Raw genomic sequence first — 24997 nt, forward strand, 5'->3', positions numbered from 1 at the left:
GACTCACAACAACAGCTGGCAGCAGGGAGAGAAAAGCGGCAGTAGGTCGCAGAGAGCAGCGAGAGCAGCATCTTTTGAATGTTTGGTTCAACAAAAATATTTATACAGAAATTATAAAATCAAACGCAGGCGCGCTAGCTTGTTTGACACGCTCGGCTTCTTGTCACCCAGGGCTCAGGGCGCATGCTCAGACCGACTGACGGTGCAGTTGTTTCAATCAGGAACTCCGAGGGGTGAGTACTGGATACACGGCGGCTATCCTGCCGGAGGAGAAAAACGCAGTGATTCCTTTGTGGGCTCCCGTTTGTTGTTTTTTGATACGTGGCTAGCCCCTGGCGGAGGATGTTACACACCACCTCCGGCGGCTCTCTTCCTCGCAATTTTACTAATAATAAAGTAAGACAATAAAAGAAAGAAAGAAAGAGCTTCGCCTTTGTGCCGACCCTTTGCTAGCTTTAACAGTTGAGCAGGAAGCTAGAAAAATATTGGGACGTTGTTGTTGGTGTTGTTGATGTTGTTGTTGGTTCCCCTCGGCCCGCTCGCCTCCCCTGCGAAGACGGTTGAAGCGGTGTAAAATTTCCTCCTACACACACTCAACATTCTTGCTTTAAAACCGCGAGTGACAGCTCGATGAATTATAGTCGGCCCCGTTGTTCGTTGCAAGGCAGAGAGTCGAGGCAGCAAAGACCCCCGTTACTCCGTTACAAACAAGTTCTGGGCTCTGGCTCCGACCGAACCACAACTTCCGTCAGAGCCAGGCGGACCAGTTTTCACACCGAGTTGACTGTCAGCATGATTTATTTTGAAGCGCGGTGTGCAATCAGGGCGGTGGAAAGTGTGTTTTTGCGATCTTGAACGGGGGATGTGCAAGTGTGTATTAATCACTTACTACCACAAAGCATCAGAGGTCGTGAAAATCTACCAGGAATGAAGCAGGTGATAGACTGGATCCACCTTTGGCACTGGTGACTTCTGGCCTGCCTGCCTGCCTAACTGACTGTCCGTCCGTCTGTCTGTGAGGCTCATTTGCATCAGTGCTGGCAGCCAGAGTAAGAAAGCTGACCTCTGCCTCCCCCTGGGGCAGGGCCCTCCTTTCCACTGACACAGGGAGAATGATAAGAGTGTCAGCGTGAGAGGACGCGCTCAAACAACACCGTCCCAGGACCTTCAAATGTTCAGGAGAACTTCAGCTAAAGGCTCCCGTGTTGCGCAATATTCACTCAGCGCTTTGCCAGTGCTCGCTAGCAAGACAACTCCTCGGATATGAGAAAAGATTGTCCTTTATTCCTCCTTTGTGTAGAGTTCTGAAACATTTCCCCTTCGTGATGTCACAAAGGGCACTTGTACCTAACTCATAGGTTAGTAGTGACACAGTTTGTTTTGCCACCAACTTTTTTTCTGTCCCCATTCATGTGGAAAGTCCAACCGAGCTTCAGCGTTAGCAGAAAGCTGTGTGTTTCAGTATTATTATTCCTTGCAGGAGGCTGTAAACACAAGGCTAAACCTGCTGTTCTCTGGAGACCGATAGAGGGGTTTGTTTTTTTTCATCTCTCACAGGCGTTCCACATTGTTGAGTCTGAGACTTTTGGTTGGATGATCCCTGGTGTGGCTGCGCGGAACAAAGGCGTACCTGTGTCTTCTGCTGTCTAATCATTTGGTGTTGAATGGTTTCATCATGCGTGCCGTCGTCTCAGTTTTGAATCACTCCCTCGGCCGTCCCTCTATTTTCTTCTTCTTAATTCTCCCTGACTCAGACGGCGCGGCTGTTTGTTTGTTGCCACTGACACCTTTGATTGGCGTCTTCAGTTTAATTAATTGGAGAGTCATGCGCTGACAGACACTTTACAGACATGCCCGTCGGACCTGTTGGAAAGATTTCCTCAGGCCGAACCCTGACCCTCACCTCCACCCGGCTCAGCCTCAGCATTTTTGACAGACCCATGGGACATTCCTCCGCTCGCTGATAGTGATTATACCGAGTCAGACTCCGCTGGTGCTTTGATCTAATCAACAGCGACCCGCCCACGTGCTTGAACCGTCCACGTCAGCCGAGGAATCACCGCGCTAACACTGTAAAACTCCGGCCCGTGACTCCGCCGTCTCCGTCTCTTTTTCCACAGATAAAAGAAGCCGCCAGAGAAGATGACCACCTCCTGGAGCGACAGGCTGCAGAATTATGCGGATTTGCCCGCCAACATGGACGGCTTGGCGATGAAAAAGTACCGAAGAGAGCCTTACCACAGGTGAATCTAGTGACAAAGCTGCGTTGGCAATTAACATGACTCAGGATTTCTGAGAGGGCTTGTGATTTTTTTTTCTGTACCAAAGTCAGCGTTGATTACGTGCTTTGGCCAACTTCACTTCAACCTGCCTCGTGTTGCAGCCACTGTACCTCCTCCACAGTGCAGCTTGAAGACAGAACTCTGCTGTTGGTCTGCTTTTGTTTTGTATTTGTGTTTTTTTTTTCTCTCTCCCCGGCAAGCAAAACTTTCAGACCTGTAGTTGTGCACCACCAAGAAGGACCCATTCTGTGGTAAACTAATTAAAGACTGAAGTTATTAATGCCTGCAGGCCCGCCGGTCCTCTGCCCTCCGTGGCTCTCAGGGACTGGGTGTAATTGCACGCAAAGGTATCTGTTTTTCTGTTGTGCTTTGTTTTGTTTTTTCTGCCCACTTGTTTTCCGTGCCAGGAAGTGCTTTTGCTCGCTGCTAATGCAAGCTTGCCTCCTGGCATTTTAGATGTTTTGAGCAAAACAACCTACATGCATACCAGGAGTAGAAAAAAACAACAAGGAGAAGAAACCGCCCACATCACTTTTGCCTTTTAATGTCACCGCCCTGCCCCGCCCCCGCCCCCGCCCATCTCCTCCCCAGCCCTCCCAGCTGCGGAATCCAACTTTGCAGTTCGTTGGAAACAACAACAGTTGGTAGGAATAATCAGTGCTGCTTTAGCTTTAACCTCCGCTCAGACCATCTGACCCTCCACTGAATTCTTTACATTGTGACACTTTATCATTGTCGCAACTCGCCTTGTGGTTAATTCTCACCGGCTAGGTAACTCGCGGCGCTAATGGGAGGATAAATGGGGTTTGACACGCCGCCGTTTAACGTGCATTTGTCCATCATTATTATGATTACCTGGCTCCGAAAATGGCCACAAAGCAAACTGACATTTACAGGGCGTCGATTCATTTGTGGGCCCGTTCTGGCTGTGGGTCTCGGAGCGATACCGCTGCATTCGCTCCTGGTTGTCACCTTGATTTGCGCAGCAGTCGCTAAGTCTCCCTGAAGACTGTCACCTTTGCCTGTAAAGCAGAGGAAACTCTCTCTCTCTCTCTCTCTCTCTCTCTCTCTCTCTCTCACTCTCTCTTTTCCTCTCTCTCTCTCTCTTTCTCTCTCTCTCTCTCTCTCTCTCTCTCTCTCTCTTTCTCTCCCTCTGTCTCTGTCTCTGTCTCTCTCTTTCTCTCTCTCTCTCTCTCTCTTTTTTTCTCTCTCTCTTTCTCTCTCTCTCTCTCTTTTTTTCTCTCTCTCACTCTCTCTCTCTCTCTCTTTCTCTCTCTCTCTCTCTCTCTCTCTCTGGCTGTCGAAACTCTTTCCTGTCAGGGTAATAAAAGTGGTGTGTGTGTGTGTGTGTGTGTGTGTGTGTGTGTGTGTGTGTGTGTGTGTGTGTGTGTGTGTGTGTGTGTGTGGTTTGTGTTTGACTTTGCCCCCGGATGTGCGTGTCCACTGGCCGCTGCCGTTCCTTCGCACCCTTACGCAACGCTCAGCTCCTGACAGCGTTTATAAAAGTGCCACTCATCTGCCGGCTCTTTGTTTACGGTGCTGACAGACTGTATGTCAGCCAGTCCTTGGAGCGTCCCCCCCCTCCCCTCCCCGCCCCCGTCGCCGCACATTATTCACACACACACCCACAACCAAATTGTTACACAACACAAAAAGGTAATAAACCAATGTAGAGTTGCCCTCGTGGCCTCATGGCTGTGGCTAAAACACACCCACCATTATTTTCTGTGGATATAAACCTTTCTGTAGGGTTTTCTTTTTTTTTTAAAGTCAAAGATATTTCATGTTGTAACACAGCTGTCTCCGGGGGTCAGTGAAAGTTATTAAAAGATTCAGTTGTCATTGTGGATGCTGCGCTGCAGGAGCTATTTTCTGCCTATGGAACAGTTTCACTCGGTAGCTCCTTCGCTCGAGATGAGATGCACTTCGTCCTCGCCGCGACTGGACGTGACGGCTGATGCTGTATTATGATGTCATCACAATACATGTTTGGTCTTTGAGCACCAGCGCCTCCTAGTTGGTGTGAATCCTTGCCTCGCATCCAGGGCAGGTACGAGAATTAGAGTTTTGACATATTTGTCAATTGATTACTTGTTTCTTGTAACAAAAAACATGGAAAATTATCATTTGAATTTATCTGTGCCTGTCCGATGCAGCCACGCTGTTTAAAACACAATAAAAAAAACAACAACAAATAATTTGTGATGATATTTCAGATTCTTCGGGGCATCCATGTTAATTGGAGATGACCACTTCAGCGAGACCAAGATCAATTATTGATACTTAACAGTTAAGTATCAATTATCAAGAATCAATCGAGTTCAGTCTTAACTTAAAAAACGGCAACGACAGCATTACCTGTCGATTAGCTTTCCTGTTGAAGCTCTTCCTTGGAACGCACTCAGCTGCACTGACGGTGGCTCGGGAGAGAAGATGCGTCCCATTCTCTGCCGACAGAGTTGAACCTGTCCTGCTTTAAGTGCCTGGATGGACTCGACTCCTCGGTTGTGATGAGCAGCTGTGGTTCCAGCAGGCGGTCGGGAGGGGAGGATTCAGCCTGACTTGTGATTGTTCTGGATGTCTTTGAGGGCAGCAGCAGCAGCAGCAACAACAACAACCTCCCTCCCTCTCTCTCACCCCACTTCCCACCCCCCCTTTCTCCCACCCAGCGCAGCGCACAACAGCAGAGAATGACGCGGAAAAGCCACAATCAATTTTGCAACAAGTCAGAAAATGTGTGAATGGCAAGAAAGCCAGAGTGTAGAGGAACAGGGTAGGGGTGGGGGGCTGGAGGGCATTGTTTTTTGCCGAGCTCCATCCCACCGGAGCGGCTCAAAGGGGGAGCGGCAGCCACACTCAGGTGGAATATTGCCCAGAATGCATCACCACACGGCCGCAGGGATAAGATGGAAGTGGGAGCTGGTTCACTGCGGACCCGCCGCCAGGTACAAGACTCTCACTCTGACCGATGGAGACCAGAGGCTCCTCGGGCTGGAGGCCCGTGAAGTCACATCAGTGTGTATGAGGGAAGTAGAACAGTTTTCATCAGCGGGAAGGTTTCTTTTCCTCAAGCTTTATTTCTGGCACGGCCGACTGTTTTCTTGATGTCGAAATATTTGTGAATGAGTCGTATCACAGGCTGCGTGGGTCAGAGTGAGGTGGTGGTTTGCTTCGTTGGCGCTTGTGTGTGTGTGTGTGTGTGTGTGTGTGTGTGTGTGTGTGTGTGTGTGTGTGTGTGTGAGCGAGAGAGAGAGAGCGAGAGCGAGAGCGAGAGACCTCCTTTTCTGTGGAAAAGTGTGTCAGTCGGGCTTCACATGTCAACACTGTCTGTCACCATCTGCGGACTGACAGGGTTCAGAGCTCTGAAAACCTGCTGTGAACAGCCTCCGACATTTAGTTACATAGTAATAGTAGTCGTCATTTCAAAATACAGATGGCGGTGGCCAGAAGAACTGGTGATAGATACTTTAGAATGTTTTTCCTGATTTCAATCACTGTAAATCAGTGGCAAACCTTTCATTTTCTCTTTCCTCCCCTGGTTTCAACTGGAGACCCGCAAGGCCGGAAAGCTGCATTGCATTCATCTGCATTTATATTTTGTGCAGTACGAAAGACTTTATAGAGTGGTGAAAGCTGTAGCTGCAGGTACTGTAGCTCAGGAGGTAGAGCGGGTTCTCCAGTGAACCAGGGGTCGACGGTTCAAATCCCTTAATGGCTTTACCTTTTCAGACACCTTTCATTTTTTACTCAGTCCCCACATTGGCATTGGGCATGTAGGTCAATGTTGGTGACAGCAGGAAAATAAACTGCACTTGGAGACTTAAGACTGATTCTTTAGTGCAATACTCTACATCACAAATGCATGAGGTGTCCAAATACTTTTTTTCCACCACTGCAAGTATTTGAATAAAGTAATATGAGTATGAATGTGTGTTTATTTTTTATTTTTTTAATTGCTTCGTTCTTTCAGCTGCATGTGTTCAACAGACTGAGCAGGGAAACGGCCACTTCAACATTTGTCAAAAACTGCAAAAAATGATGTCAACTGAAAGTATTTTCTTTCCTGCAGAGTGTTTGTGAACAGAAGCCTGGCCATGGAGAAGATTAAGTGCTTCGGCTTTGATATGGATTACACTTTAGCAGGTCAGTTGATCGTCCAACAAAACTGCACAGCAACAACCGAACAGCCGTGCTGACAGAAAACATTCTTTCAATTGTTTCAGGGCAACAAAAAAAAATTGCATTGATTGTAGTTAAAAGTGTCTCTCGTGTTGCGTGTTAAATGTCTGAGCCTGTTTGAAACTTTAGCAAGGCAGCAGCACCGCAAGTAAATATTTCTCAGTTAAATCACTCTTATTTTTAGATTAATAATTAAAAATGCAATTTGTAATTGGATTCGCCAGGTCTGAATTTCACGCTGGCAGCCCTTCTGACGTTTTTAATACTGTGAGTGCTTCAAAATGACCCTCGGTGAACGCGGCCTGAGAGGGATTTCAGTTTCCGCGGATGTCAGTCAACAAAGGCGCGCATTGATCTCACGTTGGATTCGTACTTAGCTGGAAATCTCTTCTGACTTTGGAGTTTATCTAATCTCATTTGATCTGTTGTGTTCCAACCTCGTCGAACCCTCAATCCTCTGCACTCTGCTGCCCCGCTGCGTTCCCAGAACCGCGACCGCTTCCCAGAATTATTTCAGTTCGCCGGGCTCTGTGCGGGGATAACAAAACATCAAAATTAGCTCCCAGTGAACTTTGACGTCTGGAGGTGTTCTGTTCCCGGCCGACCGACCGACCGCTAACCGGGCCAGAAATATCCTAATCTTCCGCCGCACTTTGCTCGGTGACTCAGCTCTGTTTTTTCGTCCTCCTCCCTCTGTCCCTATAAATAAATCCTCCTTGAATTTGAAAAGCGGGTCACGTTCGTTTGGCCGGTGGCTCCCCCGAGAGCGGGGATCACTGGTGGCTCCTGTCCGGCTCCGAGGGCTGGTGGAGATTTTATGGACGCTCAGCTGTTGACATGGCTCTCTTTATGGGAGCCAATAACCAAGTGTTAATGTTTGCTCTAAGCGTGGCTATCGTGTGTCTTTGGATGGTGTTCAGCCTCTGACCGCAGGCACGCTTCATCAACTCCATGGAGGTGTTGGGGATGGGTAGTGGGGGTTGAGGGTGGGGGGGTAGTTGCCTAGGAAGGGGACGATCAAGACCGCGTGGCCTTTGCAACTGCAACTGTTTGTTTTTAGGCGGCGTCAAAGGCAGTTCAGAGGTGCCAAGTGCTGAAAGGATGTGCTTTTTGAAAAATAAACAGAAGCTAAAGGGTTTCCCTGCAGATAAACTGCAGGTTGATTGAAGCCTGTTCGCAGCTTTAAACCACCCAAAAAAATCCTAATGTTTTTTGGGTTTTTTTAACAGTAACATGAATGTCCGTCCTTTGCTTTCTTGCTAGCTCCACTTTTCAGTCATAGTGTACGAGAATTCACAACCGGTCTAATCAGATGCTTGTGATGTCACAAAGGGCGCGGACGCTTCCCCCGGGTTGGTGCCAGTTACTCTGTCGCACCTTGTTTCCACTGCTCCTGTTGACCTGTGGAAGGTCCAACAGGGAGTGAGAGTTTTGCAAAAAGCTAAAACACAGCATTTTTGGTGGAATGCTACAAACAGAGGACTAAGTATTGCTATATAATAATTTTATGAGGGGTTTCTTATTTTAATTGATAATGCAAGCCTGCAATACAGGGAGGGGTTCAGGGTGGAAAATACAGACGTGAACGTAGGTGTGACAATAACAATGGACCTTTAATTACGACTGCCACCACCACTGGGAGGTCTTGGCCTGCAGGATTAATCCTGCTGCCACTCAGCCTGCTGCCACTCATCTCTCAGTATATCATCTACTGGGTGTTCACCTAATTACAATCTATTACAATGCCAGTGGAGCCAACGTTTGGTTTCCATTCATTTTTTGGTGAGTTGGTTTCAACATGTTTTACATTTTTAAACAGCTTAAAAAACCCCAGTGTATGTTATATAATGAAACTAGATTATTAGACTCTCTGACCTTTGGTTTAAATTTAAGCATGCGTTGTCATAAAAAGAACCAAGCAGTCAAGGAAAGAAAAGCTGTAACTGCTCTGCTTGTGAAGTTAGCAATACGGGTGTTCAAACTTTCACTGACTGCCACTAAACTGTTGGTTATATGACAAGACATGAAGCACATCTTCAAATGCCACTTTGTCACTTGCCAAAAGCAAACGCAGGTTGTGAGTCCAACACCGATGCATTTCTGTTGTGCTTTGAGACGCGTAGGAACCTGTTGCTATTAACGAGCTCATTCATAACACGCAGAGCTCTGTAACCTCAATCGCCAAGAACAAACACACAAAAAACGTGGAAATCGGTTCCTCGTGCTCCCGTTCTGAGTCCTCCGCATACTGTTGGCTCACACACATAGTGCGTGTGTGTGTGTGTGTGTGTGTGTGTGTGTGTGTGTGTGTGTGTGTGTGTGTGTGTGTCAGCCCAGTTTGCTTTGAGACACACATACAGTTTTGTCCCACTTTCCCGACAGACTTTTGGCTGGAATGTGCACTCGGCTCCCGGCTCGGCTTATCTCACGTCACTCATTTTCCACAGTGGACAAAATGACAAAGGCCTATATTTAAAGGTCCGTCAGCCCCACAGGAGTTTATGGAACGATCCTGCTGCTGCTGCTGCTGCTGCTGCCGATCGTCTCCTCTGTGTGGGAACAAACGCTTTGTTCGATTGGGATTCAGGAGTCTATTAGTAGAAAGTGGCAGCTTGTTTATCTGGCCTGTGTGTGTAAGGTGTCCATTACACAGGGCCTGGCTTGAACCTGTCATAGAAACTGTGGACACCTCAGCAGTGGCAGCGGCAGGAATATAATTATATGGCCAAAGACAAAAAACAAAACACGTCTTCAGAGACAGCTGATCCCCGTGGGTAGCGCCACGGCTGACCGACCGACCGGCCGACCCGTCGTGTTTGTACACGTGAGCGCTGACGAGCAGCGGTAACCTGAGAGAAGACGGGCAGCCGGAGGTCAGAGACGCGAGGAGGTCGCCAAGGATGCCGCAGAACTTCCCATCTGACCGCCCAGTTTGCCCAGGCGTCCAACTATCCACCACGGCCGCAGCAGCTCGGGCCCGGCGCCACTTCCACGGAACCAGTCGGCCCCTTTGACGCACTCATGTTGCCTCTTGAGAAAGGATTCAGTGTGAAGAGAGTCAAAGTTTGTTTGTAGGGATTGGGTGTGTATGTGTGGGGGCGGTGTCAAAGGTTCATATTTGAAATCTTTTTTTTTTTTTTTCAGGTCTTTGTAATGATTTTCATTCGGGACTGCAAGTTATGCTTACAATTATCAAAAAAAAAACAGCACCAGTTATTAACCCTGTGTTTACAGCCTCCTCTTCCTTCTCAGAGTGTGGCGGCAACACCTGGCTGGCGCCATATCAGTGCCCTTGGTGATCATAGAGGGCTGATTGAACATTGACTTGGTAATACGTAGTTTGTTTGTTCTTTAAATGGGTAAGAAAAATAAAACAAGGAATTGACAGTTTCTCATTTATGGGTAATTGTCCAAAGAAGGATTGGTTTGGGCCCTTTAAAGGGACACTAAACATATTAAACCCCTGATGTCTTTGGCTTAAACCACTGACTTACTTTTGAATGACCTAGATTAAAAAATGTGACTCTATTTATTTTGACTTGTGTGCGTTTCCCAGCGGCGGCGCCAAAGTCAACATTTCAAAAATCGTAGTTCTTAGAGAGAGACAGAGAGAACAACCCCCCACTTGCGGTGCAGCAGCAGCAGCAGCAGCAGCAGCAGCAGCAGCAGCAGCAGCCAAACCTGCAGCTCCTCCTGTCATTCAAGTCCTCATTTGTCACTTGAAACCCGTAGTGGAAGAAGGAGAGCGCCGGCTGCATCTCTGTCTCCCAGAGAAGGACGCAGATGTTTTCCTGTTTGTTCTTCGGTGACCCCACGGCCCCTCCCCCCGTCCCTCCGCCTCACCCTTTAACTCACTTTTCGGCCAAACCAAACATCAACAGCAAATATATCTCTCCCCCTTGGCGAAGGCCTCCAGCTGACCCCCCCCCGAGCCGCCTCCCCCTCGCAACCTTCCCCCCCCCCGACCCGTCATATTTATAACGTCGGATGTGTCATCGTGATCCGCTGCTGGCAGCCTGTCTCTCAGGCCAGCATCACTCGTCTCTCTATGTACTGACACCGCTCGGCTTTGACCCGGCCGAACACGTGGCTGGAGTGTTGGTGCCGGGGCCTCATTAGAGCTGCTGAAAGTCGAGTTGGGCCGGTTTCCCCGAGGAGTTGCCGTGCGGAACGTCCAGATGTGCGCTGGGGTCGCGTCTCCTTGCTCTGCGACAAACGTGGCCGCCGTGAACGAGACGCACGACGCGCGTGCGTTGCGTAAGAGCGACGTGAACGTGAGCGCTCGTGTTGACCCGCAGGTCAGCGTCCGTGACAGTAAACATTCCACGCCGCTTCACACCAGCGGCGCCCTCCCTCTAATCAGCCCGCCGTGACCGCTTATCTCCTGCGCCTTCCCTTTATACAAATACAATAAAGTGTGTTGGCAGAGCCGCTGGGGTTACAGTGGCGTTGATCCCGTTCCCGTGTGATCATTTGTCCGGTTTTTTCTTTGTATGGGGGCATAAATTTGTTGTTAATGGCTCTTTTGATGCATTGTGTTTGTTTGCTTGTTCTAATGAACGGAATTACAATTTTTAAAAAAAAACTCTTTGAAGAGCAAAGAGGTTTTGTCTTTTATGTTCCAGTTCTATTTATTAAAGTGATCACTGGTTATGCTGTGATCATTATTGTCATTGATTTTTTTCTTTTTTCTTTTTTTCTTCTCTTTTTTTCTTTTGTGTCATTGTTTTTTAAGCGAGAAAATGAAATATTTTTCTGCTGTTCACTCTCTACCATCCTGGATCACATGCTTGTTACCCATATTGCTGCAATGGCCCTCCGGGTGACTCGACATCAAGCCGTCTATTAGGGCTGGGCCATTTTGGACAAAAATAAAATCCCAAAAACTACAAAAGACAAACAAATAAATGATTTCAAATATTTTATTTTTTATTTTTAAAGAAACCTAGCAAACACAGTTCCCTATTGGGAATGAATAAGTTTTTTAAAGTTTAGTAGTGGCAACATTAACAGTCTTCTTGACCAAACAAAGATGAATCCCTTGGCATTAATGAATTAAGAACCTTAATAGAACTTCACTTGACAGGTTCTTCGTAAACAAAGATGAAGTTCCCTCATTTAGGAATGAAATGAAAACACAAATGAATCCCCCTGTGTGTCTTTCACCAAACATCACTTTAAAAAAAAAAAAAGGTTTTTGTATCATCTTGAACAACGATGAATGAATAAAGTGCAAAACTGTCACATTTTGTAACACAGAGGCGCAGAGCCCGGAAGGATGCAAGAGGAAAATTGATTTTAAGATTTTCCTTTTTTAAACATTGTCTTGACTAATAAATCTCATTAATCACACAGACCTACTGTCTATGTATTAACTGAGTGTGTGTGTGTGTGTGTGTGTGTGTGTGTGTGTGTGTGTCTCCAGTGTACAAGTCGCCCGAGTACGAGTCGTTAGGCTTCGAGCTGACGGTGGAGCGGCTGGTTTCCATCGGTTACCCCCAGGAGCTGCTCAGCTTCGTCTACGACCCCTCCTTCCCCACCAGGTCAGTCCTCTCCGGCCGCCTCTCTGCTGCTCATGTGTGTGACGCTATCCCGGCGACACAAGGGTCTCAAATCAGAGTGGTTGATTTTTTTTTCAGAGGGAAGCGCGGCTCGCGCGCTCCCATCATCCTTTGCACTTCGCTGGCAAAGAGTTGCAGAGACAGACGCAGTGTCTAATGCAGACCTGTGGCACTTGTTCTCACACAATGTAATGCTCAAAAAATACAGTCAATGTGTATCACTTAATATGGTGTAGGGATTTTAACAAATAATCGATAATCGATTAATTGTCCATTAAGAATTTAATCGATTAAATTCAATTAAATGAGTCGCAATTAATTGAACATTTCTTACACTGTTGTTTTTTTTAAATGGCGTGGTTTATACCTGTATACCAAGAGGAAACTTTTAAACAACTTTGAAATGTGACACATTAGAAGTCAACTTAAAGTCAGAGAATAAATGTTTAGGCTGTTTTTACTGTTCCCTAATGTAAAAATGGGTCACAATGGACCCTCAACATTATTTAAGGTTTAAATAATGTGTTCCATCAATTGATCGTTAATCGATCGGTAAGGTCAATCAACTAATGATTAATGACTTAATGCATAATTTGCATTCCTAATATGGTGATATTTGCTGTACCATTGACTTGATACCAAGGTATTATCGACCTCTGATATTTGGAGGTTATTTACACCTTTTAAAGATGGGTTCTTTTTTATTTAAAGTTGAATTTTTTTTCAACATTTTTAGGGAGTCTGATCATGGTTTCCTCCTAAAATCTTTGTTCCAAAGTTACATAAACAAATTGAAACCCACAATCTGCTTTGCTTTCAGAGGCCTTGTGTTTGACACCATGTATGGAAACCTGCTGAAGGTCGACGCCTACGGCAACATCCTGGTCTGCGTGCACGGATTCAACTTCCTCCGCGGGTGAGAAGCCTCCAACGGTGTCTCACTGTCGTGTTTCTCCATCTTGGTGCTTGAATCTGTGCTTCAGGTTTATTCAGATTGAATGAAGTTGTCACTCTTGTGTTATGTGTGTGTGTGTGTGTGTGTGTGTGTGTGTGTGTGTGTGTGTGTGTGTGTGCGTGTGTGTGTGTGTGTGTGCGTGTGTGCGTGCGCCCGTGTCACCAGCCCTGAGATCCGTGAACGGTACCCGAACAAGTTCATCCAGCGAGACGATACAGAGCGCTTTTATATCCTCAACACTCTCTTCAACCTACCAGGTGAGATCCCGGGGGCGGGGCCACAGGGTATCCGAGGCGCCTGCTGTTAGTTCCCAGCCACATCAAATAGAAACGAGTCTGTGCAGTTTGAAGACGAGTTTTGAAGAATTGCCGCCTCGCTGGCAGTGATGACGACTCATCATTATGTGTTTGTGTGGTTTTGTTGTTGTTTTATGTGCAGAGACCTACCTGTTTGCCTGCCTGGTGGACTTTTTCTCCAACTGTGACAGATACACAAGGTGAGGAGCCGCCGCTCGCTCTCGCTGTCACGCAACAAGGTTCTGGGCACCGCATGGTGAAACAAAAGACAACTGCGACCCACAGTGGGTCAAAACCAATGAACCCTGCAGCATGGGAGGGTCCCGGGTGTCGGAACGGCTAATCCAAGCTAATCGTTTTGAAATCCAGTGGAAATTCATTCAAAGAACCCTATTTTTGTTTTTCCTTTTCCTTCTTTTTTTTTTTATAAAAATTTGTCCTGTAACCAGGGCTGATTAATCACTCCTACTAATCGTAGACGAGCATGAGCAATACGAACCGTAGGGACCGTCTTCCTCCTAATTCCAAGAGCGTAAATTGGCATTGTATCCTAAAAGGTATGTCTCTCTAATGTCGCTGTCTGGGGGCTTCAATGGACTTGAAATCTATTGAGGATGTAATCTGGAATGGCTGCATGTCCTTTGTCCTCTGAAACCTGGTTGTTGGTCTTTTAGGGGGAGAATGCTTTCCTGTTTGGCTGGGGACCTCTCCAACAAGGGAAGGCTATCCCATATAAAAGCAAACAAGAAAACAAAACCTAAATGCCATGCATTTGAAACCCCTCGGTAAAGCTGTGGCCCGTCCGACGGCTCTTGTGTGTCTCTGCTCCTCTCCTCCCCCCCGACCCCCGCAGCTGCGAGACTGGCTTCAAAAACGGCGACCTCTTCATGTCCTACAAGAGCATGTTCCAGGACGTCCGCGACGCCGTCGACTGGGTGCACTTCAAGGTCAGCCACGTCCTCCGGTGGTTGCGGCGACGCCACTTCCAACCTGGATTTTCGGGGGGCGGGGGGAAACAGAGCAGAGACTAAAGTGCAACATCCAGGCAGCGTCTTGGGTTTATTGTGGCTTGTTATTTTTGCCGCTTTGATCATTTGGCTCTCTCGTCCCTGCCTGTTTGTGGCACTTTTACACTTAGAACTGATGAGTCAACAGAAACTTCCGTGTCTGAGTTTGTGTCAATAGTTCCCGATGTTCTGATCGAGTCCCTGCAACATTCGGCCTCAGGCCTGAAAATCCTCTTTTGGTGGCTTCACCAACGTGCTACAGCACGCACAGTGGCAGTCAGCTCGTTGCTTCCCAGCAAGCTGCGGCAAATTAAAATGGCTCCGCTGCAGTTTTTGATTTATGTCGGAAACGATGTCAAAGACGACGCGAGCCGCGCTGGCGTTCACATCCACTGATGAGCGCGAACAGCGATCGATGCGGGAGCCAACCATATTTTGCTGCTGTGCTCGTCGCCTGATCCCAGCGTGTCACATTTGCAGGGCACCCTGAAGGAGAAAACGGTGGAGAACCTGGAGAAGTATGTGGTCAAAGACGTAAGTACTTGTTATTCAGGCGCTGTCCTTCAGCGCCACACAATCCTCTTTTTTTCCCCTCCTTTTTCTTGAAGGAGCCGACTTTCGTCAAGAAGCTTTGAGTTGTTGTTTTTTTTTAGTTGTTTTTTTATTTTTTTTTGTCCTCCGCCCACCAGGGGAAGCTGCCTCTCCTCCTCAGCCGGATGAACGAAGTGGCCAAAGTTTTCTTGGCTACCAACAGCGACTACAAATACACCGACGTGAGTACAAGGGCGGTAGTTATGGCGACCGTGGGCGGGTTCCAGAGGAGCGCAGGCATAAAAACTCACACAGCGCCTCACAAGTGCAGCGTAGCCCGAGGTTCTTTAGCGACCCACAGCGAAAACCAGGTTGTGGTGAAAGCTGTGATGCTGTCGCACTTGACGGTGCCGTGACAACAAAGCCTTGTTGAGTTTTGACTTATCGTTTGATTCTGTCTGCTGATTTAGAAAGTCTGACATTTAAAAGCGCAGTCCCATAATGTTTGAGGCATCTTGGCTGAAATCTCTAAAGGAAGGAAAGTTTGCAATGTGAAAGGTCTGTTAGCCATGTAGCGCTTTAAAAGATGTGAGAATTGATTGTTAACGAAGCATCGGGGGTCTTCAGTATCTTCTTGGTTTTGATTCAATCTCCGACAGCTGTATTGTGGATGAATTGAAGTTCTGCTGTATTGTGGATGAATTGAAGTTCTGCTGTATTGTGGATGAATTGAAGTTCTGCTGGCCTCTAGCTGCTGTAATGACTAATCACAGCCGTCTGTGTGCTTGTGTGCTCTTGCAGAAAATCATGACCTACCTGTTTGACTTTCCCCACGGCCCCAAGGTAAGATAGAGCACGCTTGGAGGAAGAGGAGCGGGGGGGGGGAAGAATTGTGTCAGCTCAGGTGAGAGAACGCAACGTGTTTTTGCGTCCCGCCCCCAGGCCGGCACCTCCCACCGGCCCTGGCAGTCCTACTTTGACCTGATCCTGGTGGACGCCAGGAAGCCGCTCTTCTTCGGCGAGGGGACGGTGCTCCGGCAAGTGGACACGGTGAGTTAGCGCAGCGCAGGAGCGCCGACGTGCTGAGCGTTGAGCCACATCAGAGGCACCAAGCCTGTGCCGTGTGCGCTTCGTCCAGACTTTCTTTAAACACTCCAAATGTAAAACAAAAATCCACCTTTTACTACTTTGTTTTACTACTTGACTTCACTTTTAAGAAAGTATGCACTTTCTGAATACATAGTCCCTCAAATCAGCCTCTTGTGATGTCACAAATTGCACTGATCCAGCACCCAGGTTTCTGCCAACACCCCCAGCCAGGTGTTGACTCCGCCCCCTGAGCCTGCTTTGTCTCCACCCCTTACAGCCACATGGAAGGTCCAACTTAGCATCAATTTTAGCAAGATGCTAATCGAGAGAATTTTTTCAGAGCAGAGGGCTAAATGTGCTGCCATCTAGAGATCAATAGAGTTACTTCCCCAATATTGACACATACATCTTCAGATCTGATGTGATCTTTAATGCAGCCCTTGCAAACTAAAACTTTTCTGAAGTCCTGAACTCTCATCCAACTCATTTCAGATGACCGGCCGGCTCAAGATCGGGACGTACACGGGGCCTCTGCAGCACGGCATTGTGTACTCTGGAGGTAAACCCCCCCCCCCGTGCCTCCTTCACAGGGCCTGGAGTTGTGGAACGCTCACTCTCACTCTGCTCACCCTGGTCCCTCTCACCTCCAGGCTCCTCAGACATCGTGTGCGACCTGCTGGGCGCCAAGGGGAAGGACATCGTCTACATCGGCGACCACATCTTCGGAGACATCCTCAAGTCCAAGAAGCGGCAGGGCTGGAGGACCTTCCTGGTCATCCCTGAGCTGGCCCAGGAGCTGCACGTGTGGACCGACAAGAGCTGTGAGTCACACACACACACACACACACACACACACACACACACACACACACACACACACACACACACACACACACACACACACACACACAGACACAGTGGGAAATCAGGAGAGATATTTTGACTGGTGTTGCACTTTCTGCAAGAAAAAGGGACGATTCTATTGTGGAAGTTTTACTATTTAATCTATTCTTTTATTTCTTGAGCTGCTGAGTCTTAGTTTGACTTGTTTCTGGTCCCTGAACATGCGGGAAGCCCAACAAAGCATCAGTTAACATGAAGCATTTTGCAGCAGGCTGCAAACACAAGGCTAAATATCCTGTCTTCATAATAATAAATCATACGATGCTGCTGCAGCGTATTCCTGGGCGAGGAGTGAAGACCTGTAAATGGATACGACACGGACCTGCTCACAGGATGTCTCACTGTTTTTTTACATGGATTGTGTGTCTGCGTGATGAACAGTTGTGTTGTCAAACGTCCCTGTAAGACGAGACCGACTCTCATCTTCTTCTCTTGTGTTTCCAGCGTTATTCGAGGAGCTGCAGGGCCTGGACATTTTCCTGGCTGAACTCTACAAGTAGGTTATGACCTTCCACCTCTTTTTTTTTTTTTTTTAATGCACCACCTCACCTCTCGCCGCTCACCCCGCTTTTTCTTTTTCGGCCGATCCTCCGCCGCTCTTCGGCCTCCCTCCGCGCAGCAGAGGGGGCTGCCGTGTGTTTGCGTCCGTGTGAGCGTGAGGTTTCAGCGAGAGCAAACACGGCTGGAGGGGGCAGAAGTCCGAGGGCTCTGCTCCGCTCGGCCGCCTCGATAACCGCCGACTTTATTTATAGCCTGCTGCCGCGATCTGGCTGCAGCAGCCCGCAGCAGCGTCTCTGGAGTCCGGTGTCCACGTCCCCACTGATCGCCGTTCCTCTCCGTCCTCCCCTCAGACACCTGGACAGCAGCAGCAACGAGAGGCCCGACATCAGCACCATCCAGAGACGAGTCAAGGTACAAATCCCCCTCACCACCCACCACTGTACAGTCATACAGTTATCAATGCAAATATTTACACTAGCTGCGCTGGAAGGCATTGTCCTAAATGTCGGACATTGTGCGTCTGTGAGGTGCATTTGAGTTTTTACACTTAATTACCCCCGAAATGTAGAAAATAAATCCATCTTTAACTGCTTTTACTCTGAAGGTCCTGACGCACCGGGCAAAAGGCGAAGCAACGTGAATGAGCGACGCCAACGTGCAAATGCTTCGCTAGCCATTTTTTTCTGTCCACACCAAGCACGACGCCAATTTTGCGTCTAAAATTCGCTAAGCGATTGAAGTTTGGGGTTCTTTCTTTATGGAGTCGACCACATCCTCAACTGACGATGTCCTGGTGATGGTTGGGTTAAAAAAGAAAAAGAATAGAAGTCTTTCGCCAAGTTTGGAATGTCCATTGTACAATTTGGACGACTGCTCTGTCAACTGGCTCCACGTTTGCAGAGGGAGAGAATATTACGCAAGTTTTGATGTGACATCATCGACCATCCGACATCATTTTGATTGGTCAGAGGTCCGGCGTTCGCCTTTTCACCTCAGAAATTCGACACAACAGCGAAAAAAATAACTGTCGCTTTTTCGCTCCGCGAACCTTCGCTGGCAGTGTGAACGCTTCCATTGACTTCTATAGGTTTTAAAAAAACGACGCGACTTATTCGCCTGGTGAAATCTCTCCCGGTGTGTAAGGACCTTTAAACTACTTTACCTCACTTTCTATAGAGTGTGCACTTCCTGAATACACAGTTCTGCTAATCAACCTCCTTGTGATGTCACAAGGGGGCACTGATACTGCTCCCACCCCCCACCGGAAACCCCCTTGTCTCCTGCTCCCTTCCACCCCGGCGTTTCAGGTTTAGCAAGAAGCTAACACGGACAATTGTGAGGGGTAAATAAGCTGCCATCTGGACATCAATACAGTTACTTTCCCTATAATTCGCCCCTTGTGATGTCACAAAGAGCACCAACACATGTCGCATTATGACCACACCCCCAGTCAGGTGTTGGCTCCGCCCCATGAGACTAACAGTGACTAGTCAAGGTACAGCCCCTCCCAGGCCAGATACAGCGTTACAGTGATACAGTTATCAGTGCAAATATTTACGCTAGCTGCACTGTGAGGCTTTGTCCCAAGTCGCACCCTGCTGGAGGTGAACTCTTGCGAAAGCGCTGAGAGTGCGTCGGCCCCGCGAGCCTCCAGAATATGCAGTGTACTAGTTTTTGCACATGCGAGAGAGAAACGGACCCTCGGTCAACGCTGGGTCTGGGTCTGTGAGATAGCGCTAACGTTAGCGTCGCTCTGGCTGGCTTGAAGGGGATTTTGATGAGAGCTTTCAGTTGTTCGTTAGCAGCGAATAGTTTTTTTTTTCCAATTTGCCATCCAAAAAGGTAGGAAAAGGTGGACGAAGACGGCGTCCATGTCGAGATCGGCGTGGTGCACGGTGGAAAATATGGGATTTTGAACACACACATACAAATAAGATAAGATAAGATAAGATACTCCTTTATTAGTCCCACATGGGGAAACTGCAGTGTTGCAAGCAGCAAAGTTTACACAAAATCCAAGGTTGAAACAAGAGTCCAAATTGCAACAAATTACAAAAGAAAATCGAAATAGCTGGAAAATAAAAAGTGCACACGCAAGAGAAACACGCAATGTAATGTAAACAAATCTTCCACTTATGGTCCATAATTATCCACGAGGCCGATTTCTCCAATTCCCGATGATGTCATTTTGTCCACGGATGCCTTGTTGAACCACGGTGCCTGATAACGACACACCCTGCACGGGGGATCACAGTGTAACCTTTGTCCTCTCCCCCCCCCCTCCAACCCCCCCCTTCCTCCCCTCCCCTCCCCCCCCCCCCCCCCCCCCCATGGCAGAAAGTCACACATGACATGGACATGTGCTACGGCATGATGGGCAGCCTGTTCCGCAGCGGCTCCAGGCAGACCCTGTTCGCCTCCCAAGTGATGCGCTACGCCGACCTGTACGCCGCCTCCTTCATCAACCTGCTCTACTACCCCTTCAGCTACCTCTTCAGAGCCGCTCACGTCCTGGTGAGAGAATCCCACACCTACGCTGGCTGTTGACTCCGGGGTCGGAGCTGCAGACCCGCCGGGCCTGCTTGTTCCTGCGGCAGCCCCGAAAACATTTGTTCCTCACGAGACAAACTCCAGCGTCTTATTTAAAGGTCCAGTGTGTAAAACTTGGCTTGATTTATAATGTTTATGGCGGTAAAAGCTTAACATAAATGCATGAATTAAAGTGTGTACTGACGGCACAGTAAAGGTCATTTGGTTTCCCTACATATACATAGAGCAGGAGTCTTGCCAGCTCCTAGCTGTCATCTTGCGGCACCATTTTCTTTAAAGGAGCCCACCTGACAGTGGCCTCGATACACAACTGTCAGGTGGGCTACCTTAAATACCGGACCTCCTTTAACATTTTACACACTGAACCTTTAAGCTTCCCAGACTCACCTCCAATGTCAGTTCAAAGTTGAGCTGGCCGGTATCGATGGCGACACGCAGCTGAGGTTGCAGCAGCGCCACTGTTGTCCACACGCAGCCTCGCAATCCTCTGTGTTTTTCTCAGAGATCAGCGTTTCTCAGGCACTGTGCTTCACACGGTGAGGCTGCATTCTGCACCGCAATGTCTCTCACCTCATTTCTAGACTTTTAGCAGCGGCCTGCAGGAAATGCTGTGTTTGTGTTTTGCACGCCTGCCGGCCGTCTGTCCCCCTGCATTTTGGCTGGTTTTGATCGGCTGGTTTTGATCGGCTGGTTTTGATTGGCTGTGTCCGCAGAGCTTTTTTATTTCTAAGTCTCAACTTTTGTGGCTGGACTCAGTCAGTGAGTGCAGACAGTTTCCATGGTGTGTGTAATGCCAGTGCCACCACTGACCTGCCGGCCAGGTTGACCCACTGAGGATCTGTTTCAAGTGGTCCTGGCCGGACTCTAACTGAAGAAAGGTCCAGGACTCGTTCCTGTGTCAAAGTTTGTAAACGTTCCCCCTGCGCCTGTGTGGCTGCCGTCTGTCTCTCCAGCGGCCTCCAGAGACCTGCAGGTGTGCTGAACTTTAAGAGGCTTCAGTCCTGCGGCAAACTGGCAACCTGTAACCAGCCTCCTGCAACCCTGAGTGCAGGGTAGCGCTGATAAAAAATGCATGGACGGTGGATTGAGGGGTGCAAAAAGGTTTTAGATCGCCCTCTGCTGGCTGGCTGCAGAACGGCTCACAAGTCAAACCTCTGAATTTTAGCTCTGGACATCACATGGCTGATAAAGTTGTGCTTTATCTGCGTGGTGGGGGATTTTATTGGATTTGGTTGTGGGGTTTTTTTTGTGTGTGTGTGTGTGTGTGTGTGTGTGTGTGTGTGTGTGTGTGTGTGTGTGTGTGTGTCTGTGTGTGACTGCACTTAAGAGTCAAATGACAGCAGGAGCACAAGATGAACACGCTCTCTTTGGTTCTGGCTCGTCAGTTCACCTCCAGTGTCACCTGCTTCTTACTGTGACTTCATTGGTCGCGCGCTAACGCACAATTGTCCCCCCCGCCCCCCTCCCTCCCTACACCACCTGTCTTGGTCCCCAGATGCCCCACGAGTCGACGGTGGAACACGCCCACGTGGACATGGACATGGAGTCGCCGCTGGCCACGCGCAACCGCACCCACTGCAGCGACTGCAAGGACCTGGACTGCAAGCGCAACCAGCTGACCCGCTCCTTCAGCGAGATCAAGCCCCCCAACCTGTTCCCCCAGACCCCCCAGGAGATCACGCACTGCCACGACGAGGACGATGACGAGGAGGAGGAGGAGGAGGAAGAGGAAGAGGAAGAGGAGTAATAAGCTAGACTTGAAAAAAAATAATTTCCTGTCTTTCATTTTTCCCAGCACAGTCAGTCAGTCAGTCAGTCAGTCAGTCTCCACTGCGGGTGCACGTGTTTGGGTATGAGTGTGTGCGCACATGTGTGTAAAGTTATATCACCACGGTATGCACACAAACACACGCATGCACGCACACACACACACACACACACACACACACACACACACAGTGGAAAGCCAAGAGGACCATTAGCCAGACAGATCACATGACTGTCTGTCCTGACACGCCCAAATATGGATTTCCTTTCTCTTTTTTTTTTGAAAAAAAAAAATCTATACACTTTTATCTTTTTTTTAATTGATTTGATTTGATCTGTGTCACTGTATTATTCTCTGTCGGCACATCGACATCGATCCGGTGATTTCTTTTTCTTCTATTATTTTTATCATCATAAGCTCCTGATCAGAACATGGTCACTGTCAGTAAGTTTTTTTTCTGAATAAGCTGTATGCAAATTTTAGGAGAATACCTACGTCGTGTCATGCAGAGATGCACATACTGTATTTTATAAAAAAGCAAATGCATTGTTTTTCTAAAGCAACATGGGAACAACGTGTAGTTATTCACCGATTTAGTTGTACGTACGTGCTAGTACGCAGTTCTGGAGAAGTACTCTGTTCCTCCTCGTGTGTGTGTGTGTGTGTGTGTGTGTGTGTGTGTGTGTGTGTGTGTGTGTGTGTGTGTGTGTGTGTGTGTGAGTGGGGGATGGCGGATACGCTGACGCACAGTGGCCGCCGGGCTGAAGCGGGCGTGGAATCAACCCAGTGCAGTCGGAGCGGCGCTGCAGACGAGGCCTCGGAGGACGAGGAGTTCTGCTTCACGAGAATCTTCTGAACTGCAGTGTTTCCGGAAATAAACCAAAAAGGCCAGCTGCTTGCCAACCCCCGCCCCCTCCCTCCGCCCAGCGCCGAATCATATAGTGTGTCATGTGACGCATACAATTTTATTTTTTTTTTGACTTGGGGAGGGAACACGGTACAAAGCTCCATTCTGTCGCCCCTGGTTTTGGTGCTTTGTTGGCCGCTCTAATATCTCGTATCTCGTCTAGTGGAAAGAGTCCACAGAGAGTGTGTGTGTGTGTGTGTGTGTGTGTGTGTGTGTGTGTGTGTGTGTGTGTGTGTGTGTGTGTGTGTGTGTGCGCGCGTGTGCGTGCTAGCGCAGTATTCCGCCTGCTGCAGCACTGACATCTCTTGCTTTAAACATCACTGTGCGACAAGAGAAAACAAAGCTGGTTAAACTTGACTTCAAATCTTGAGCATTTCTCCATAAAAGTGAAGCTGCGCGATGGTGAAAAATGTTTTAAAAAGAGAGAGGGAGAGAGAGAGAGAGAGAGAGAGAAGTGCAGTTTGGTCACGGCTCATCAGGCCGTCAGCAAACATCAAGCTCAGCTCTTTCAACACAGCAAACAGTCCCTGACTCACTTTAAAGCCACCGGGGAGGAACCTCAGCCCGGTGAATCTTTCCCTTCGTTTTTGTTTTGTTTGTTTCCTTCTGAGACAGAGGTTGGCTGCAGCCGCTTGTGTTGAGTCAGTCCTGAAAGTGCTGGACGGGCCTGTTGATTCAGGCCGCAGAAGGGAGGGGACAAGTTTTTTGCTTTGGTGTGACGTTACGTGGAGATGTGGCGTGAATGTGTTTCCGCAGCATCAGAGGCCTTGTGAGGAAGAGTCGGACAGCTCTTTCATATCTTTTTTTTTCATTCACTTTCATTCTTTTTCATCTTTTTTATATTTTATTTTTTACAAATTTAATTATTTGTACTCTATTAATAACCCCCTCCACTTCTCCTAAATAGAAAATATCTGAATATGCTACTCCAGGCAGCTGCTAATGCTAATATGGGAAATAGTTGACTGTCTCTGCATAATTGGGCATATGCATGTGAGAAAACCTTCTGTCTGTTCTGCCACTGTGAACATGGTAGCATTGTTTTTGGGAGTTTTTTTGTTCTGTTTTTTGTTTTGTTTTTGTTTTTTTTTTTTTTTAATTCTGTGTGACCTGCAGCGTTTTTAAGGAAAATAATTTTTGTTTACTTACAGACAAAAAAACAAGACATCTGCTTTGCTGTTAAAATAAAAAGAAAAACTTAGAATGAAGGGAGATGTGCACAGCATGTTGAGTACTATTCAGAAATGGCCCTTGTATCCAACAAGGGACGTCTGTTTTATTTTTCTAAGCTTTTGTTTTTAAAGGGTCCTGGTTTACAGATGTGTAAATAGACATTATCCTTTCTTTTTTTTCCTTTTTTTAAAATAACTTTTTCTGGTTACATTTTATAAAGTACCACAGAAGTGTCTCAGACTAGAACCTGGCAAACAGGTTGCAGTACTTTAACATGACATTTGAATCTTTTTTGTTGTTGTTGTTGTGAATCATGTCTGTCAGGCATCTGTGAGCTGATCTGATGTCAAAACCTCTGACTTCATACTGTAGCTTCATTTTCTCCCACGCCGTGTTTTGTTTTTGTTTTGAGATGTTATCGTTCACACCATGAGGAAAATTGCATAATGTATAATAAAGATAGTTTCTCAGAATCTTCTGGTTGGTCTGTTACTTTAAGCAACGGATGGACAAACATCAAGGAAGGAGAGGAGGAGGTAGAGAAGGAGGAAGCAGAAGTGATTGTCTATTTTGTAGTACCTAGGCTAGTTTATGGAGCGAATGACCTTGATAAATGATGTAAACCGGTATGTCATACACACACACACACACACACACACACACACACACACACACACACCATGAACAATGTTTTTGACTGGCAGGCAATCATATGATAAATCATTATTAAAGATTAAATGTATTATAATAATAATAATAATCATTAAAGAGTTATTAGATTATATCTGATAATGACAATTAAAAGCTCCTTTCCAGTGCACAGTTTATACAGGAAGACTGAAGGAGCCTGTCTACCCTAATGTAAGGGACAGAGGAAGCTCTGTCAGGGTGCTCAGGTCAGAACTTCCTTGGTTAGCTTGCGGAGCAAATCATCTTGATCAATTGGTGCAAAACAACACGTCACACACATGACGCCATGAACGATGCTTTTGACCTTTGAAACCTCATTCTCCTGGCCGCGCCCACTATGAAAACAGTTCAGGGAGAAATATTTTCCCACTGCCTGATGAAACGTTTATGCTGCCTGGTCATGTGATCAGCTGAGGGTCAAGTCATGTCACAGTCAGCAGAACTAAGTCATAAACAAAGTTCAACTATCTGTGATATATATATGTACACACACACACACACACATATATGCTGCATTTTCCCATCACCCATCACTCACTTAGCCAAGTAAAGTGCTTTTAGGTCCAACCCTTTAGTTTAATATGAGTGTTTTAAAATGGCTAAAA

At 47.5% G+C, this 24997-nt stretch overlaps 1 protein-coding gene and 1 long non-coding RNA gene across 3 annotated transcripts; both read left to right on the plus strand.

Moving 5' to 3' along the window:
• On the plus strand, window positions 1-24175 carry nt5c2b (5'-nucleotidase, cytosolic IIb). Of its 2 annotated transcripts, none has more exons than XM_076038591.1 (18): window positions 1-233; window positions 2121-2243; window positions 6352-6425; window positions 11887-12004; window positions 12843-12938; window positions 13143-13234; window positions 13416-13473; window positions 14127-14220; window positions 14761-14814; window positions 14970-15053; window positions 15613-15654; window positions 15754-15861; window positions 16393-16459; window positions 16551-16721; window positions 17248-17299; window positions 17655-17715; window positions 19642-19818; window positions 21350-24175. In XM_076038591.1, exons 2-18 carry the CDS (start codon window positions 2143-2145, stop codon window positions 21599-21601), a joined length of 1701 nt encoding a protein of 566 aa, XP_075894706.1. In that variant the 5' UTR covers window positions 1-233; window positions 2121-2142; the 3' UTR covers window positions 21602-24175. The 2 variants fall into 2 exon arrangements, with proteins under 2 accessions (XP_075894706.1, XP_075894714.1); XM_076038599.1 differs by lacking the exon at window positions 1-233 and adding an exon at window positions 245-396.
• On the plus strand, window positions 8044-9191 carry LOC142898317 (uncharacterized). The gene is made up of 2 exons (XR_012928573.1): window positions 8044-8754; window positions 8799-9191. It is a non-coding gene; the product is annotated as an uncharacterized LOC142898317 (long non-coding RNA).
• Window positions 24176-24997: the final 822 nt, after the last annotated feature.

Source organism: Nelusetta ayraudi, unplaced genomic scaffold (genome assembly GCF_046127955.1).
Source record: "Nelusetta ayraudi isolate G7.1 ecotype Tasmania unplaced genomic scaffold, CSIRO-AGI_Nayr_v1 ptg000004l, whole genome shotgun sequence".
NCBI classification, from domain to species: Eukaryota; Metazoa; Chordata; class Actinopteri; order Tetraodontiformes; family Monacanthidae; genus Nelusetta; species Nelusetta ayraudi.

Excerpts from the sequence above, each read along its gene's own strand:
- nt5c2b (XM_076038591.1), top strand. The coding sequence starts at position 2,143 with ATGACCACCTCCTGGAGCGACAGGCTGCAGAATTATGCGGATTTGCCC. Across the intron at positions 15,655-15,753 it reads ACTTTCCCCACGGCCCCAAG|GCCGGCACCTCCCACCGGCC; the intron begins GTAAGATAGAGC and ends TCCCGCCCCCAG. Across the intron at positions 15,862-16,392 it reads TGCTCCGGCAAGTGGACACG|ATGACCGGCCGGCTCAAGAT; the intron begins GTGAGTTAGCGC and ends AACTCATTTCAG.